Source organism: Ambystoma mexicanum, chromosome 6q, assembly GCF_040938575.1.
Source record: "Ambystoma mexicanum isolate Mex_15411 chromosome 6q, UKY_AmexF1_1, whole genome shotgun sequence".
Taxonomy (NCBI): domain Eukaryota; kingdom Metazoa; phylum Chordata; class Amphibia; order Caudata; family Ambystomatidae; genus Ambystoma; species Ambystoma mexicanum.
This window is the reverse complement of record NC_090937.1, coordinates 1,322,217,766-1,322,235,294: the sequence shown is the minus strand read 5'-3', so window position 1 is coordinate 1,322,235,294 and position 17,529 is coordinate 1,322,217,766. Positions and strand designations below refer to the sequence as shown.

Sequence of the window (17,529 nt, the reverse complement as noted above, 5' to 3'; positions counted from 1 at the left end):
GGTTTATTGTGTGTGCACAATTTCAGACAAATTAACCCACACACAGAGCTCCCCTAAAAAAAAAGAGGGAACGACACTACTCTGGTCAGATCTGCAAGTCAATTTCATTGGGCCAGTGATTCACTCCTCTAGAGGAAACAAGAACATGTTGACCATAACTTCCTTTTACAAAGTGGGTAGAATGTCTTCCTGCCCTGAATTGTATGGCAGAGACAGCTGCCTCACTAATGCTCAACCACATCTTTGCACTTTTTGGCTTCCCACAAAGAATTAATTCAGACCGAGGAAGTCATTATACCAGTGAAGTGATGACCACGATGTGGGAGATTCTAGGGGTAAAGAGAAAACTCCACATCGCCTTGCGCCATGCATCGAGCGGAGGAGTTGAGAGATACAATAAAACAATCGTAAGAATACTGAAGAAGTTTGTGGCTGACTCTGGACCCAGTTGGGGCATTCGATTACCATTTGTGCTGATGGCCATTAGCAGATGAAAAATGGTGTTCTCAGCAACTGCTCTATAAAACTCAGGAGCAGGTACTGATTAACGTGTCCATCACTCATGAGTACAATGAGAACTTGTGGAAACACCTCCAGCGTGCCTTTGCTTATGGCCAGTGAAATTTAGAGAAGTCGGCTGAAGGAATTAAAACATACTACGACCTAAAGACCATGAGTACAAGGTAGGTGACATGGTTTACCTATACAATTTCCAGAGACATCAGACCAAGGAACAAAACTTTCTTTCATCTTGGTGTGGTAGCTTTGAGATTGTGGACAAAATCTCACCTGTTGCCCCTAAGACCTGCATCCCAAAAGGAGAACAGATGAAAGAGAAATGGGTCCACATCAATCCATTAAAGAGCTGTCATCCCAGACAAGCTCTAAGAGTGATTGAGGAGCCCGCTGAAGTTAGAGCTGAGGAACCATCTGAGGAATGAAGGTAAGATCAGAAATCTGGATGAAAACTAAAATATATCACTGGTGAGTAATTACATTTAAAGGATGATTTATGATTCATGATTGTCAAGAAATATTGTGTGTGATGGAAAAATGTATGTGTTGTTCTGAAATATTGTCCGGGCAAATAATGTCTGACCAAAAATACTTAACTCTTTTTACTGATCTCTTTAGAATCATTAACATCCTACGATTTCAGCCTGGGGAAAAGGAGAGTGGGAGTCTCATACAGACCCAGGAAATCAAAAGGGAAGGGGGCCAGAGGAGAGAAATGAGAAGGGGGCCCGTTCCAAAACCAGGAAATCCGGAAGAAGGTAAGCTAGACCACCCATGATGGGCTGTTCCTGACCAAAGGAATGGAGAAACATAGCTGACTCACATGAAAGAAACCAAAACCCCACTCTTCCCTAATATTTCGCTGCAGGGGACCCAAAGTAAAGACCAGGGAGGGTGTGGTGTTTTCTGCCCAAGACATAGGAAGCTGCATTTTGCCACATTTACATTAGGCCTAAAATGCAGAGCATCAAAACCACACAGATGACTGCCAAAATGAAAAGGCAGCATTTCATTTTCAACTGTCACATCAAAATGCAGTATTCAAAGAAAGTGAAATACACTTACTAAGTAGACCTTGCATGCAATTGTCAAAGCTCAAAAACCAGAGGCCTACTTTTCATTAAAGGTGACTGATTCCTAAAGGGACCATTTGTAAACAGAGAGACTGCTATTGTGGAAATGTGTGCATTTGCAGCATAAAATAATGAACACATGAGGTCAAAATGTCCCTTGCCAGAGTAATGTGAATATATCATGATGGAAAAATGGACACTGATGGCAAAACACAATCATATTAAAAGTAACACAAGGCTTCATCTGTAATGCATTTGTGACATTCAAATACCGGTTTTGACTTCCTGAGAAATGGCTTCAGTTTCTATTTAGAACATTCAGGCAGTGACCAAGAAGGAATGATATGGGGGCCTGCTCTCTAAGATAAGCAACATGATGACCCATTATCACTGGGAGAAGAACTGTTGATATGTTAATTGCTGACCAAAGTCAACAAAGGCAGCAGATGCCTGGATCTTATGTTCAGTGGGGAAATGAAACCTAAATGTGCAAAGTGAAATAAAAAATATGCATATAATTGAGAGATGGCTATATGAGTAGATGGAGGGATTGTGTTCATTTTCTCAAGAACCATAAGGCACACAGGAATCATTCAGGTGCCATTGGAAAGCTTATTGTGGGCCTGTTCTGTTTTGCTTCTCATCAAAATTCGACCTTGGGAACTCAAGCTAGTTAAAATGCGCTTCTAGCTTCCCAGAAAATGTCAAGAGACCGAAATTCAGGGAGATAGTAGCTTAGTGAGTAATGTAACTGGGTGTAAAATTTGCTGGTACTGCATTTTATCATTAAGTACATTGTGAAAAAACGTGAGTCATTTCATCAAGTGTGGCATGATGAGTGTAATCTACATTTGTTCACATTGTTTGGTTTATTTGCAAATTAAAGCAAGTTGTCATGTAGGTTCAGTTAAAAAACTGACATGTGTAAAAATGTAAATCCCAGTGGGCAAATTGATACTTCCCCTACTCTAAACCTCATAGCTCCAGGAGCCTATTCACAGAGAGAGGCCTGCGAGGCGGCGGATTGGGGGTGTAGGTGTTAAATCAAAATCAAGATCCAACAAGCAGGCGCCTCCTAATTTTAATAATTTGAGGGGCGGTTAAGTCAATAAAATGGGTCGCACAATGGGAATCAGGAAGAGCTGCCTGGAAAATGAATGAGGAAATTGGTATGATATCTTCTAGGAGGAACTGCTAACCAGAAAAAGGGACAATCTTTGACCATGGAGAGGCAGAAAAGAAGGGAGAATGGAGAATATACATGACTGGTATGGGATTTTTGACCAGATTCCTGTCCTGTACCTTTCCCTTAGTGGGTGAGGAGGTTGGAAGTAGATCGTTATCAATTTTATTAAACTATAATTGAATTAATTCCCCTACAGCCAAAATTACACAGAGTAATTATGTTGAAGTTCAAAATCAACAACATTGCTTCCATTGTGAATAAAGACTATAGCCTATAACATAATTGGATATTCCTATTCTTTTACCAACCCCAAAACACCCTGAAAGAAATGGGTGCATAAAAACGAAATTACTTACCGCTTTTTGATTCCACCGAACCCTGCATTAGGGCAGAGGGGTCCAAAATGATTAACTGAATAACTGGGTTTGAGTGCTGATGCAGAAAAAATATCTTCCACATGTTAAACAGAATAAAGTCCCTGATTTGAAAAGCACACATTCTACAGAAAGAACACATTCGTAAGGAATGGGAGATTTTGCACTTTACATGTGATGCAGTTAAACCATACTGTAATGCCTTGCAAAGCGCTCATGGAGATAACCATATAGATCTCTGCGTGTATGAAATTGTTTTGCAAAGTAAAGTGTTGCAACTTATGTAAATTAAACTTCATATATAAGGAAGCATTAGTGCCAAGCACATGACCCGGGCAGGTTCCAAGGTGCTAAATGTGATTAAAAGTGAACTTTGGGCAAAGTCTATGGTGTAGTTAAATGATCTTGTTGTGTATTAACGTGCTGCATCATTTCAGCATTCTGGGATTTTGTAGGTGATAAAAGTATTGAAATGTTCATTTGACCTGTATTCTATTTACTGGAGACTTAAAAACAAAAATGCCTATGTGGTGTCATCTCAGATCTTTGTTAGTTTAGCCCCTAAAGGTGAATGATTTGTATAGAATTTTTGTTTTGGTGCCACGGATAATGTGGCGCGTCATGTGAAGCAGTGCAAATATTATATTTTCCATAATAATGAATATAAATACATTCTTTCTATACTCTGGCCTGGTTCTTGGATTATCATTGCTAAAGGGCAAAGGATTTGCTAGTTCTAGATGAGTCCCAGATAGGGCTAGATAGAATATCAGGGTCCATTTGTGTGGTGCTGTTGACTGGGGTGGAAAGTACTCACCATATTACCTGTGGCACCATAAATATGTCTCACATAGAGGCAGCAGATTTATTTTATAGAGAAAAAATAAATGCAGACACAGACAAAATGACAACAAAATAAATATGGATGAATACAGATGGAAAAGTAGAAAAAATAAATACTATAAAACTGGGAGCCTTAATTAAAATGTATGCCCCAAATGGCTTTTGGAAGGAGGAATGGCACCATCATTTTAAAATGGGCCGGATGAACCGCAACGCATCTCCAGCCAGCCCGGAAATCACCTATGAGAAAGGGGAAGGGAATAAATAGCACCAATTGAGGCTACATGATGCTTTGTATAAAATCAAAAGTGCATGTTGGGAACATAAGAATGACCAAAAATGTTATATTTAAGAATTATGTCTGTGACAGTGATTCAAGCCTGCAGCCCTCTGGTCACATAATGAACACTGGCTGTGCTACGAATTTCATTTATGATAACACCTTAACAGTAGCATTTCTGCAAACCACGAACCATACATACCCATTTGGAACCGGGTCAGCCTTTAGGTGTGAGGCATTGGCTTTCCTACTTCAGCAGAAGGCAGCTTCTAGGTTTCCTGCACATATGCCCTTCACAGTTTTTAGTCACTGATCCATCCCTAACTTTGGAAACTAGCAAGAGGCTCCTGTGCATTATTTCAAGCTCCTGAAGCGTGCACAGGAAAAAACGTGCACGGTTCTTATTTGTGGGGGGCTGAGCGCACCCAGATTGAGAGCAGTTTTTGGAGACTGGCAGGGAGCTGTCTATGTTAGCCCCAGCTGATTTAAAGCCCCGAAGTTACAGCACCATAAAAATGTAGTGCATCCTGAGAACCATTTTGGGGGCAACACCTTTTGTGCACTATTTCAGACAATACAAAATATATTTTTAAAAATGAAAATTAATGGTTTAAAAATATTAGATATTTTTAAAAATTCATGAATGCGTTCTGCCAAGCTGTGCCAGAAATTTAGTGTGGCCCTAAAATACTCCAATGGGTGCTCTTGATGGGTAGAGGGTCACCCTGGCTACAGAAAATGTGTATATTTTAGTAGCAGTTGCAAGCCTATGGCTCATGCGAGTGGTACAGTACCAAATTGTAAAAAGTTGAGCTATTTCTAGAATTTCCTTGATATATTTTTCAAACTTACGATTCAGAAGAACAGAAATCAATAACTTCAATCCTGGAAGGGGGCGGAGGGTGTTATGCTTATGCACCAAAGTGTTTACAATTTATATCTAGTTTTATGTTATGAAAATTTGAGCATGGGACATGATGCATAGTTCTGATTTGTTTATGTCGTTTCCGAGGAAATGTGGTAACAACCATCCGACTGTCAGGTTTCATGTTCATTGGTCGGGGGGCGGTGAGGGGTATTGGGGGGTAAGGTTACAGAGGCATGGAAAGAAAGGTTTCATTTTGGAGTCACATTGAAACTTTTCCTACAGAATCATAAATGGAAATGCGCCCGGACACGCAAACAAACATATTCACTAAAATAAACGTTAAGCAAAGTTATGTTTAACATTCTATGAAAACCTTTAAAATGCACTAGAAACATTTAATTGAAGAAATGTTTTAGTTGCAATGCAAAATCTAAAATCCCTTTGCTCGTGTAACCCGTGCGCTGCCTACAGCGTGCCTCTATGAAAAATTGTTAATTTTGCCCTTTCCATCGAGCCCCGCAATAACGGAGTGCACCTGAATGAAATTTCACAACACGTTCTATATATATTTAAAATTGGCCACATTTGGTTTTTGCAAAGTTTCATGAAATTCTTTCTGAATGAAAGCTGAATGGGGGAAGGTTTTCTTGGAATCTTTATAACTTTGCCCCTGCTCGATAGACCTCAGAAGACTTTCAAGACATATATTCAAAGTTGACTCCGTATAATATTCAGAAAGTTTCATGCAGTTCTGCCCACTGCGAGTGACAAAGTTATAAGACTCTAGCAATTATTATTTTCCCAATGGGCAAAAGTTGCTCGAAGTTTGTCACAGCATGTAACTGCACTGGCATAGCTTCACCCTACGGGTTTACGGCAGGGACGTAATTTCACCAAAATGCCAGGGGTAGCAGAAGTGACATCACACGACCCTTGACCTCACCCCGAAATGATATCACGGGAAGCGGTGGCACACACCCTTTCACCCCTTTACATAACAGAAAGTGGCATCATATAGCATTGTTCCTAGGTAAATTACGAAAAATATGGTTAAGATATCAGTATAATGTGATGTACATTTCATACAAGAATGGATTGCCATGTGTATCATTAAGATCAGTGTGTATAGGCCCATATTACTAAATGACTATGAATGCAAGCAGACGTCCATGGCCAAATGATAATGATGCGTTATTATATAGCACTTACCCTTTGTATAGAAAAAATATACATCCAATATCCCCCAACCTGTGTTGATACTCATTTATCGACCTCTAAATGATGAAAGGCTGAGTTAAGGTGTTTAAAAACAGACTAAATCAGTGACTCACCCCTGAAGTGCGCCTGAAATAAACCTTTGATGAGTCTAGCAATTATTGTATACAATTCCAGAAAGACACATTATTTGGTATTCCGATTCTTTCTTATTTAGGGTCAGTGCTGAAAGTGTTAGACTTGTGGAACCGGGTTCTTTTTGTGTGTGTTTTTAAGAGTCCTGAACAAGAAAGCCAACTACTCCAGAAGCAAAGGGCCACACGTCGCTGGCCACAGCCGAAGAGCTTGCACTTAAAAAAAACACTACTTTTTATCAGGGGTAACAAGGGAGTCCACGGGGGTAGCAAGGAAGACCACAGGGGTCGCAGGTGCGACACCTGGCGACCCCTAAATGACGTCCCTAGTTTACGGCCAAGTGTCCATATACCCGTTGGATAAATACTGACGTTTTTGTTTGCTAACGAGTTGCATGATTCACCACCCTGGGGTAAACCCTGCTCTCCCTATGTGCAGGACATGCCCCAAAGGGGTTCTCTGGACATTCTCAAACATTTTGCCATGCAGGCTCCCGAAATACAAGCTAGCAGCTGACAAGTATGTCCAGTTCTGAATCAGTAAATGGCAATGTTAAATGCAGCATTTCAATCTGGGTACATTGACTATCCGCGCACCCAACAGATGCAATTTGGAAATAAGCATAGATCACTTGAAAAAATGCTGGGCTGATTGTTAGCCGCAAAGCATGCGAACACGACCAGACGACAACTTTTTACGATACGTTCCATGCAGTGTTTTTCTATAGGTGAGAGCAATAGTTTACTGTGGAACTAGAATGGCAAATGCAACTTTCTGGACTACCCCCCAAAATGTTTCCCCTTCTACGGGCATTCGGAGACATGTCCCCAAAACATGAAATGTAAAGGTATGTAACTCAGAACATTGAAATAATGTCACTGTAATGTGTATTTTTTAATGCGCTGTCCTTCTGGCATTCGGAGAGCCACCGCCCAGTTCACGCTAGTCACGGTCGGCAACGTCCTGCGTTCTCACTTTGCTCACTCGAAGGCGCGCCGATTGACGCAGCGCGAGCGCGCAGCCAGCTTCAGCGAGGCCCATCGACGAGGGGTGACGTCATCGCGGTGCTACGTTGAGCGTCAGGGCAGCGTCATGCGCCGGCTCACGTGCCTGGCTCCTCTGCACAGATGCTTGAAGAGTCGACCAAAAATGTAAACAGTAAAACTGGGTGCCAGTGTACGAGGAGCGCTGATTAAAGGGGATGGAAACCACTTCCCGGCAGACACCTTTCCCGATATGAAAAGGGAATTGGTCCTTTCATGAAATATTGAGTACCGAAAATAATTTACAAAATAAAATCGCACACACTACGTGAATACAATACAATGTCAGGCGCCTATTGCTTTTTCGAATATGTCACAGTGGAATATGCGAAATTATACTAAGATATCAAGGTGCACATAGCTGTAGACTGTCTTCTCGATAATCGATGCTTTAAACGTTCATAACCCGTTAGAGTGGGCCGGTTTTGGGGAGCGAGAGGGGGCAACAACATTTTTATACGGGGTAGGGCTATCATATTCTTTTAACAATGCCACTGTCAAGCAAAGTTCCTATAACTTATCGAAACCCACCCATAAAGAAAACGTGTGTGCTGCTGTGCCGCTCCTATGTGTTGTATGTATATAAGCGTGTACTTGTGTACGAGCGCGATACAAATATCATATCATATAATACATGCAGTGTACACTGTAGGTGCTATTTTTGAATGGTCATGTTGTGCCTTCACAGCGGGCGCCCGTTTCACCCCACGCTGCCCTCCTGTGACCACTCTCTGCATGTGTGTCCTGGGTGTGCCGGGCCATGCGCAAGCTTCCACGCCAAGAGCTGGCCTGGGGCGTAGGCCCCGATCGGGAATAATTTAAAAAATGAACATCTTAAAAAAAAACACACTCTTAAATCGTGTGCAGTGTTTCGAGGCCCAATAACCGTGCGTGAACAAGGTGGGAAACTGCATGTTTATCTGGGTGTTGAAAAAAGTGTATATGTGGAACGTTTCTAGTTTCACTATCTTGTGGCGTGACTGCATTGCTTCGTGTACCTGGACAGGGACGTGAACATGTTCTTAATTTGTTTTATTTATTTCGTATTACGCTGAACAAATCAAGATGAATTCGTGGGCACGAGTGTTAAATGTAATTAAACATCTTAACAAAATATACTGGACTAATGAAAGTATAAACCGCATAAAGCACAAACCAAGAGAGAGCAGGCGCACTTAAAAGGCGCCATCAATGTGTGCTTTCATTCTCTGTCTACGTTTACAGCAGGGCGATCTGGGTGTCCCGTTGAAAGGGTAAATAACTGAACAAAAATGCATGTTTATGGTTATAAGAAGCAGAACAAACACATGCATGTAATCTCGCACTTAAACATGTACTTGCTGCCTGTGGGGGATGTAACATTGGTCACCGCTGCCTTTGGGAAACATCTGTCTTGTTAAATTCCAATTAAATGTGTCGGAGGGCCATCCATTTGCTTCAATAGGCTACAAGGACAGACAGGTGTTTTCTGTTCAAAAGGGCAAGGCTGAGGAACACGAAGATACAATGCACCCCCGCCCCCTTGTACTTTGGGGTAACATATTTTATGTAACGGCGTGACATCCTGGGTCTAAATTTGGTTTGGTGTGTTACAATAACACAAACGTGTCTTCTGTTTAACAGGCCAAGACAGAGGAACACGAAGGTGTAAGGTACGCGGCTCGTGTACTATGGGAACCCACACATACCAGATTATTCGCTGTTCTGCGGACCGTATTAAACATTGCCTATGCCCCGTGCAGGGATAACACACCGAATGGCAACGCATTCAGCGGTGCAACCATTTAAAAAATAAATTACAATCAACAAAGATAAACGGCGCATCGTGTTTTTCACGTAGCGCTTTCTGCGTCCAGTGGGGCCCAGTTCCGCTGTAACTAACGGGCTATACTTTGCATAATTCTTTCAGTCGACCTTGGAAGAATATGTGCGTCTGTACTCGTGGCATGCAGGCTATGCAGATGTCCGTGCAGCGGGTGACTACGTCCACTGAGGTGTTTTAAGAAATAGCAGTTGAAGTGGGGGGCTTGGGTCGTGCATGCGTGCTGTGCTGCGCTGCACGGGGCTCCCCGTGCCTGTGATGGGAGATGGAAAGAACAGCTCAGCCGTCCCAGAAATGACGCTTGCATTGCTCGCTGGCTGAACCGGAGCCAGGAGTTCGCCGGATCCCGACTTTCCGGCCTCTTCCTAAATGCCGGCCTATTACAACTTCTGAAGGAGCGGGGCGCCCGGGGGAAGGATTGGCGGGTCCGGCAAGTCCGCGGACCCTCATCTCGGCGCGAAGCCGATTCACTGTTATAGGCACGCTTGTACTTTCCATTTCTATAATAACTCAAAAGGTGGCGGTGGAGGGCAGATGGGTGTGTGTCCGAATAACCAGGCCATATTTATGTCTGCTTGTATAATGTAGGGGACGCCTTTTTAATATTGATACAAATAAAATGTTCCGTCGATTCTTCTATGAACCCGAGATTATGTAATATGCAGGCGTGTAGCCGGGCATCAGGTAAAGGAAGCTCGCGTTTTCCAAAGCGTTTATACCCTAAGTACACGCATGCTACCAGTGTACATATCAGTACAGCAAAGACATTCTGCAAAAAAATAGCTCTGCGAGTTTGTCGCTCACCTCAGTGTGAAATCTGTGTGGAAATAACAACAAAACATTTTTTTAAAAACAACAACATTAACATGGGTCATTCCTGGGCCTTTCATCCTTCCAATGTCGACTAACTGAATTCTAATATTTCGGATAATACAGTCTTAAAAGGGGGCGGAAGGATTCCTACATAATATACTGTGTAATAAATCAACAATACTATAAAACAGTTATTGTTGTCAATGTGCAACGTGTGTTACCAAAAAAGTGTTTGACTTAATGTATATTCTTTCGGATAGCGAGGAGTTGTGTAATTCATTTTGTTTTGTGTAAGGCTCATTTGAAATCACCACGGATTAAAAACACTGGATGTGCAGATAAAAAGCGAATCCGTTTTCGAAGGATTTGTGCAAACGGACCCGCTAGTTTAAATATATTTGCATGATGATTCAAATCATTAGTTGGATGTGTGGAAATAAATGCGTCGGGTATATTATTAAATGGCTGAGCACTGGCAATCTTGTCCGCAGCTTTCCCTGCTTTCTACATCACGTCATGGTGTGCAATGTGGGTAAAACAAGACGCAGTCATGAAGTTATGTTAAAATGTTGTTTATAAATAAGTTCAGCAGACAGCTTCAAAACATTCGCAATTTCTTCTGCAAATCGGTCATCTAAAACGGGGTGCACAGTGTCTAAGAGGAGAGTTAAAAAGCAGTTCTTGGAAAATACATGGATGTTACTTTATATTCTGACCGCAGGCCACTTGTAAGGCTTTCGGGTGTGTACAAAGCACAATTACCAGCACTGCAAGACAGAACACACAAAGTCCGACCCTTCACATCACAGTTACAAAGCTTGCACATTAGGCTTAGATGTTTTATCAAGATGCTTCATGTGACAGTATGTGCTTAATGCTATCAATTTTAGTAAACGCTCACAGAAGTCCTGCAAATGAGAATTGGCGCTTAGAAAGGAACAAGAAGCTGGCGAGAGCTCAGGCGACAGTTACACACAGGATGTAGACGCGGCCCCGTCTGTTCCCTTCCTGGGGTGTCATTGTAAGGGGAGGGGGGGGGCTCTTTTACTCAGGTGTGCTAGTATGTTGGAAAAGCTTTGCATTTGTCCTGCGCTGTGCGCACGTTTTGTTTCGTGCAGCAAAGGGCGAAGCAGCACCATCCCATTTAAAACACACACACACCACACACCCACACTCTGGGAAATATTGTCCAAGCCGGCGGCGTGTGGGCTCTGCAGCACACGGCACATGTTCGTCTCCACTGCTGTCTCCCGGGGAGTGTCTGGCCCTGAGCGTTGCCAGTCTCAGAAGAGCCTAGATACCGCCTTGCTCACCGGAAGCAGGGCCGCGGTATACACGTTCTCTGCGCGCAGGGCTCCAGCGCAGCTCTCAGCCGACGCCCCCCCCCCCACTCCCCGTGTAGATGGCCCCCATGTGCATGGCCCTGGGGCAGGAGCTTGCTAGAACCAGGACCTGGGAGTAGTGACCCTCTAGATGCAGGGCCCCGGTGCAGACGGTGTCTTGGTGCAGTGCCCCATTGCGGCTCTTCTCTGGGTGCAGCCGTGCAGGGTCCGGTGCTTTAGTTCTCCAAGTGTCCCGTGCAGCCTGTGGACATGGTGGAGCCTGGTGCAGCGCCTTCCATCCGCCCCAGTGCTCGAGTTTTCTAGGTGCAGGGCACCCGTGCAGCCGTTCTCTCAAAGCCCGGTGGGCCCTGGTGCAGCTGTTCTCTAGAGACATGCTAGGCGCCCAGGCGCACCCCTCTCTCTGCCCCAGTGCTGCAGTTCTCTGGGCGCTCGTGCAGTCGTTCTCTTAGTTCAGGGCCCAGATACCGTCACCCCCTATGGGAGAGAGACCAGGTGCAGTCCTCTCGGCGCCGGGCCCCGGTGCCGGCGCCCCCTCAGGGCGTGCCTCGGGCGCAGGCGGCGGAGAGCGTCCAGCCGGGCAGGCAGTAGTAGGGGTAGTAGTAGGAGGGCTGCAGGGAGAGCAGCGAGGGCCGCAGCAGCTCGCCCGGCTGGTACTGTCTCTGGTCGTCGCGCACTAGCACCTTGACGGCCACCTTCTTGGCGGCGCCGCCGGCGGCGGAGGAGGGCGCGGCGGCCAGCAGCTCGGCCGCCAGCTGCCGTCGCTTGGTCTTGTAGCGCCGGTTCTGGAACCAGATCTTGACCTGGGTCTCGGTGAGCTTGAGCGATGCGGCCAGGTCCGCGCGCTCCGGGCCCGACAGGTAGCGCTGGTGGTTAAAGCGCCTCTCCAGCTCGAAGACCTGCGCGTGCGAGAAGGCGGCCCGCGAGCGCTTCTTGCGTTGCTGCTGCTGTTGCTGTTGCGGCGGCTGCGGGGCTGGAAGCCGGGCCGCCCCCTCCTGGAGGAGCAGCTGCTCCCGCACGGCGTCGCCTGCCGGGGGGCTGCGCTCTGGGGGGGGGAAAGGAGAAACACACGGCATCAGCAAGGATACACGAAACAAAGACACTTAGAACCGTAGAGTAACCAGCAACAAGAACACAAAGTACAACACACAGGAAAACAGTGACTGACCACAATAGGACACGGATAATAGCAATCATAATAAAATAGGATATGGCATTTAAAACGCGCCTATACAGAAGTGTTTCAAAGGATAACTGCGCTAGGTGTAATAATAATGAGGACAAAACAGCAACCACTGAAATACAACTAAGGTGCATGCTAGTAATAACAACGGCAATACTTCTACAACGGATGCAAACAACAATATGATTAGTGACAGAACACAGATCAGCTGCAACACCACACAGGCATTCATGGAGTAAAGCCTGGATAATAATATTTTGTGTTCCAATATATAGCGCCCCTTCTCTTTTCCATGTGCTATATTAACAGGTGTTATTGTTTCCCCAATGTATGGTGCTTAGTTTTTTTGGGGACGCATCAGCTTTTCGTTTAGAGACAATAGCCTATTCAGTGGGGTCCCCCAATACCACATCTAGCCTCTGAGGTGACGGTGCGTTCCCCTGTGTCAGAGTGAAAACAAAGTGAAAGGGCAGGTGGTGTAATTTCCAACTGTTGCCAAGGCCGAGGCCTGTCACCCTCTATCTAATGCCGAGGCCGATGCCTGTCACCCTCTATCTAATGCCGAGGCCCGTCACCCTCTATCTAATGCCAGGCCGAGTCCCGTCACCCTCTATCTAAGCCGAGGGCAAGGCCGAGGCCTGTCACCCTCTATCTAATGCCGAGGCCGAGACCCGTCACCCTCTATCTAATGCCGAGGCCGAGACCCGTCACCCTCTATCTAATGCCGAGGCCGAGGCCTGTCACCCTCTATCTAATGCCGAGGCCTGTCACCCTCTATCTAATGCCGAGGCCGAGACCCGTCACCCTCTATCTAATGCCGAGGCCGAGGCCTGTCACCCTCTATCTAATGCCGAGGACGAGGCCCGTCACCCTCTATCTAATGCCGAGGCCGAGGCCCGTCACCCTCTATCTAATGCCGAGGCCGAGACCCGTCACCCTCTATCTAATGCCGAGGCCGAGGCCTGTCACCCTCTATCTAATGCCGAGGCCGAGGCCCGTCACCCTCATCTAATGCCGAGGCCTGTCACCCTCTATCTAATGCCAAGGCCGAGGCCCGTCACCCTCTATCTAATGCCGAGGCCGTCACCCTCTATCTAATGTCGAGGCCCGTCACCCTCTATCTCCGCTCCCTCTTACGTTTGGCACCCACTTACTGCAAGGTAACCCGGCCGTGGCGTGAGTGCAGGAAGCCGGCCTGGCCTGCCTACACACACCGTGGAACTCGAGTTGCTCCGTCCAGGCTCGGACTGGCCTATAGTTGTATGAGTTACTTCAGTGTGAGGCTAATAGTTTTGACCAGTGTTGCTGAATAAATATTCTTTCAAATGCACAATGTGCATCACATTTTATTTTTGAAAAAACTCCCCCTTGGGTACTAGTCAAACGGTGTCCCAAAAGGAATGCATTTGCAACGGTGGGCCACTTTTTCGTGGGTGTCCGAGAGAACTGTATGGCCCAGTCCGACCCTGGGTCCGCCACGGGAAGGCCGCTCTGTCACAAAATGCCCACGGGTCGTGGTTGCGAAAAGGTGCAGGATTGTGTTTGCCTGTGCGGAAGTTCCATCTAACATACGCGTTTTCGATCTCGATAAAAAAAAGGGTTTCATTATTGCGTTCTTTACTTCCAGAATATTCTCTCCAGGCATTTTCTAAAGCGAGGCAGATACGCCATGGTTCGCTCCAGAACAGCGCTGGCCTGCGCGATTAATTATCTACACTTCAATGAAAAAGAGACCCCGGACCTGTCAAACGGGGAACCAACACACGTAAGGCCGTGACGGGGGCGTGGGGGTGCTTATGCAACCTCCCCAGGCCTGCGAAGAAGGGATCTAGGCGTGTGCCGCCTTTACCCACACGCCGAACGACCCCACACACTTTGGCCCGTGGCTTTATATTGGAGTGAGGAATATTTCAGGCCGTGAAAGTTACATTGGATTTGAATTTATAAAAACATGCTAGTCTTTTATGCACCATGTCAAAACATATCAACGTAATGTAACCCCACATATGTATATGCAAATAGAAATGAACATATGTGGAGATTTGCCATGCCACTTCTAGAGCCCATCCCAGACCTCCCAAACCGAGGCCCCCCTCTGCCGGTCCCGGGACACGCCGCACTACTTTCTGGCCCCCTGAAGTGCGCTGCAGCCGTCACCCCACAGGACAGACTAGTGGCCCACACTCTGAGCCCTCTGCTGCAGCCCCCCACGACTGCCCCTCTCACTCCCCCCGCCCCCGGCTCTGTACTTGGTCCCCGGGCCCTCTGCTGCAGCCCCCCAGGACTGCCCCTGGTGTGGCAGCATTGTACCTGAGGCTCCCGTGGACATCTCGCTGTCACTGCGGCCCGCCGGCTCCTCTTCCTCCTCATCCTCCTCCTCCTCCTCCTCGGCGCGGGCCGGGGCCGGCTGCCTCCCTGCCCGGGCCGGGCTCACCAGGGCTCCCCCGCAGGCCTCGCCCTCGCTGGCCGCCGAGTCCGAGTCCCAGCCGCCCAGCTCCTCGGGTCCCGGGGAGCAGGACTCGCCGCCCGGGCCAGGGCAGAGCCGCCGCCAGCCCCCGCAGGCCGGAGCGCAGCGCTCCCTCCGCTCATCCTCCTTCTTGTTCAGGATGGCCTGGATGGAGAAGGGCGTCAGGGCGCAGCCGCCCCCGCCTCGCAGCGCCGCCATGGGCCGGGAATCCAGGAGAGAGAGAGAGAGAGAGGGGGGGGCGCCGCGGCACCAGGGCGATCGCGGGTGTGGCGCTGCGGCCGCTCAGTGCCACCCACTGCCGGCAGCCGACCCGGGTCTCTCCTTCAACAGCTCGGCTCCAGGAGCGCCCACTGCTCGCCGCGCATCGCAGCGCTCGGCTCCAGGTGCCGTCCCGCCTCGGCCCTGCGCACGCAGCAGCACACAGTCCCCAGGACCAGCACCACTTCCGACCAGTGCACGCTGCACAGCTCAGGTCCTCTCAGTGCACGCACTGTGCACAGTCCCAGAACCAGCACCACCCCCTCTCAGTGCACGCTGCACAGCTCAGGTCCTCTCAGTAGTGCACGCAGCAGCACACAGTCCCCAGGACCAGCACCACTTCCGACCAGTGCACGGTGCACAGCTCAGGTCCTCTCAGTGCACGCACTGTGCACAGTCCCAGAACCAGCGCCACTTCCTCTCAGTGCACGCTGCACAGCTCAGGTCCTCTCAGTGCACACACTCTGCAGCCTGATGCGAAACCGCTCCGGAGCTGTGCTCGCCAATGCACAGAGGCCCAGAATCGCCGCCCTGTCGCTCGCATATGTGCACGCTGCCGCACCCGTGGTCAGAAACTGTTCAGCCCTAGCAATGTGCACACAGCAGCCCTCGGGCCCAGAAACTTCTCCGGATGTGTGCACTGCGTAGCACTCGGTCCCAGAATTCCCATGCGATGATGTGAGCACAGCGCTGCCCTTTGGCCCACAGGCAGAGTGGCTCCAGGAGCACGACCCTTGCGCACTGCAGCAATGAGGGCCCAGCAGAGCCCTGCCCCAGCACCCCTCTGGATCTGCTCCCACGGCAGCACTGAGCCCCCCGTCCTCCCGGCGGCTTCCTGACTTTGGCTTTCCTCCCGTCTCTCCCTGCACCCTCCCCTTCTCACTCCTCACCTGTGACTGACAGCCCCAGCCCCCGCACCCCTCCCATTGGACGGCCCCGGCTGGGAAAGTGTTGACTTTCCAGGCATGTGCAGCGACTGGAGGACAGGGGGCCTTGTTAACCCGTTTGCAGGCCATTATTAACCCTCAATGTGCCATACTTAAATCATGGTGGTACGTTTTGATCCTCGCCGCCCTCAAACTGACCCCCACCCTTCAGATGAGCACACGCGCATTTTATTCGGGGTGCCACCCCTCGAGCTGGCTGACCGGGCAGTGCTGTAGTGTCCAGTGAGTGCTAACCAGTAGGTTTATTTTATGTATTGCATCTGTAGAGCGCACAGAAACCAAAGGCGTCAAGGCGCTGTGATCATAAAGGCAAGGTTGCAGATACACAAGCCAGGGATGCACATGGGGTTCCAAGTCAGATCAGTTAAACAGAAGGTTGTTTTTTTTTCTGAAGATAGTTCTCCATTCTGAGGTGGGATGGGAGGGTGTTCCAGAAAGCGTGGCTTTGGACAGGGAAGCTGGTTCCACCTGCTCTGGGTCTTCTGAACGTGTGTGTGTGTGTGTGTGTGTGTGTGTGCGTGTGCGTGTGCGTGCGCGTGTGTGTGTGCGTGTGTGCGCAAGAGGTTGGCATAAGTAGTTCACGGAAGACACGATCACAAATGTTCAAGTGCACTGTGTATTATAAGGTGTCACAAACTCCAGGAAGGGACAGGAACTGCGTGGTTCGTGACCGTGTCCCGGACAGTTCGTCCCAAGTCCAACCCGGCCACTCGCCCTCTTCACGTGCCAGGGCCTCTCCTTGGCCTGCGCTGGGCAGCCCCCTGTCCGCCAGAAATCAGCCAATGACACTCCTTTCCTCGCCACCGACCCAGCTGATCTAAAGTGCCCAAGGAGCGTCGGAAAAACGCGCGTTAAGTAGTTTACAAGGAAGCGCGCAACTGGAAACACAAACAAGCTTCCCGGCGGAGATGTCGCGCAGTAGATGCGCCAGGAAGCGCTGCGAAGCGCACGGGGTGCCGGTTGTGTGGGGCATGGAGACGGCTGTGGCCTTGGGCGCATCGGCCAGAGAACGACCTTTGACACCCTAAAGTTCCTCTCAATAATCGCGACGCGCATGCCACTTTATGAATGAGGTTTGGAGAGCTTTCATTTAATAACAACATGCACTTTGCGTGAAGCTCAAACAATAAATTTAGGGCCTGTTGTAAAAGTTAATTCTATCTAAG

At 48.1% G+C, this 17,529-nt stretch overlaps 1 protein-coding gene across 1 annotated transcript; it reads right to left on the bottom strand.

The window, feature by feature from the left end:
- Positions 1-10,724: 10,724 nt before the first annotated feature.
- Positions 10,725-16,238, bottom strand: NKX3-2 (NK3 homeobox 2). Its single transcript, XM_069631945.1, has 2 exons — positions 15,002-16,238; positions 10,725-12,553 (listed from the first exon to the last, which is right to left on the bottom strand). Exons 1-2 carry the CDS (start codon positions 15,354-15,356, stop codon positions 12,045-12,047), a joined length of 864 nt encoding a protein of 287 aa, XP_069488046.1. The 5' UTR covers positions 15,357-16,238; the 3' UTR covers positions 10,725-12,044.
- Between the last annotated feature and the right edge of the window lie 1,291 nt (positions 16,239-17,529).

Bases quoted from the DNA above. Each gene is read 5' to 3' on its own strand.
- NKX3-2 (XM_069631945.1), bottom strand. From the start codon at position 15,356: ATGGCGGCGCTGCGAGGCGGGGGCGGCTGCGCCCTGACGCCCTTCTCC. The intron at 12,554-15,001 runs GTACAATGCTGC...TCCCCCCCCCAG, and splicing joins GATGTCCACGGGAGCCTCAG to AGCGCAGCCCCCCGGCAGGC.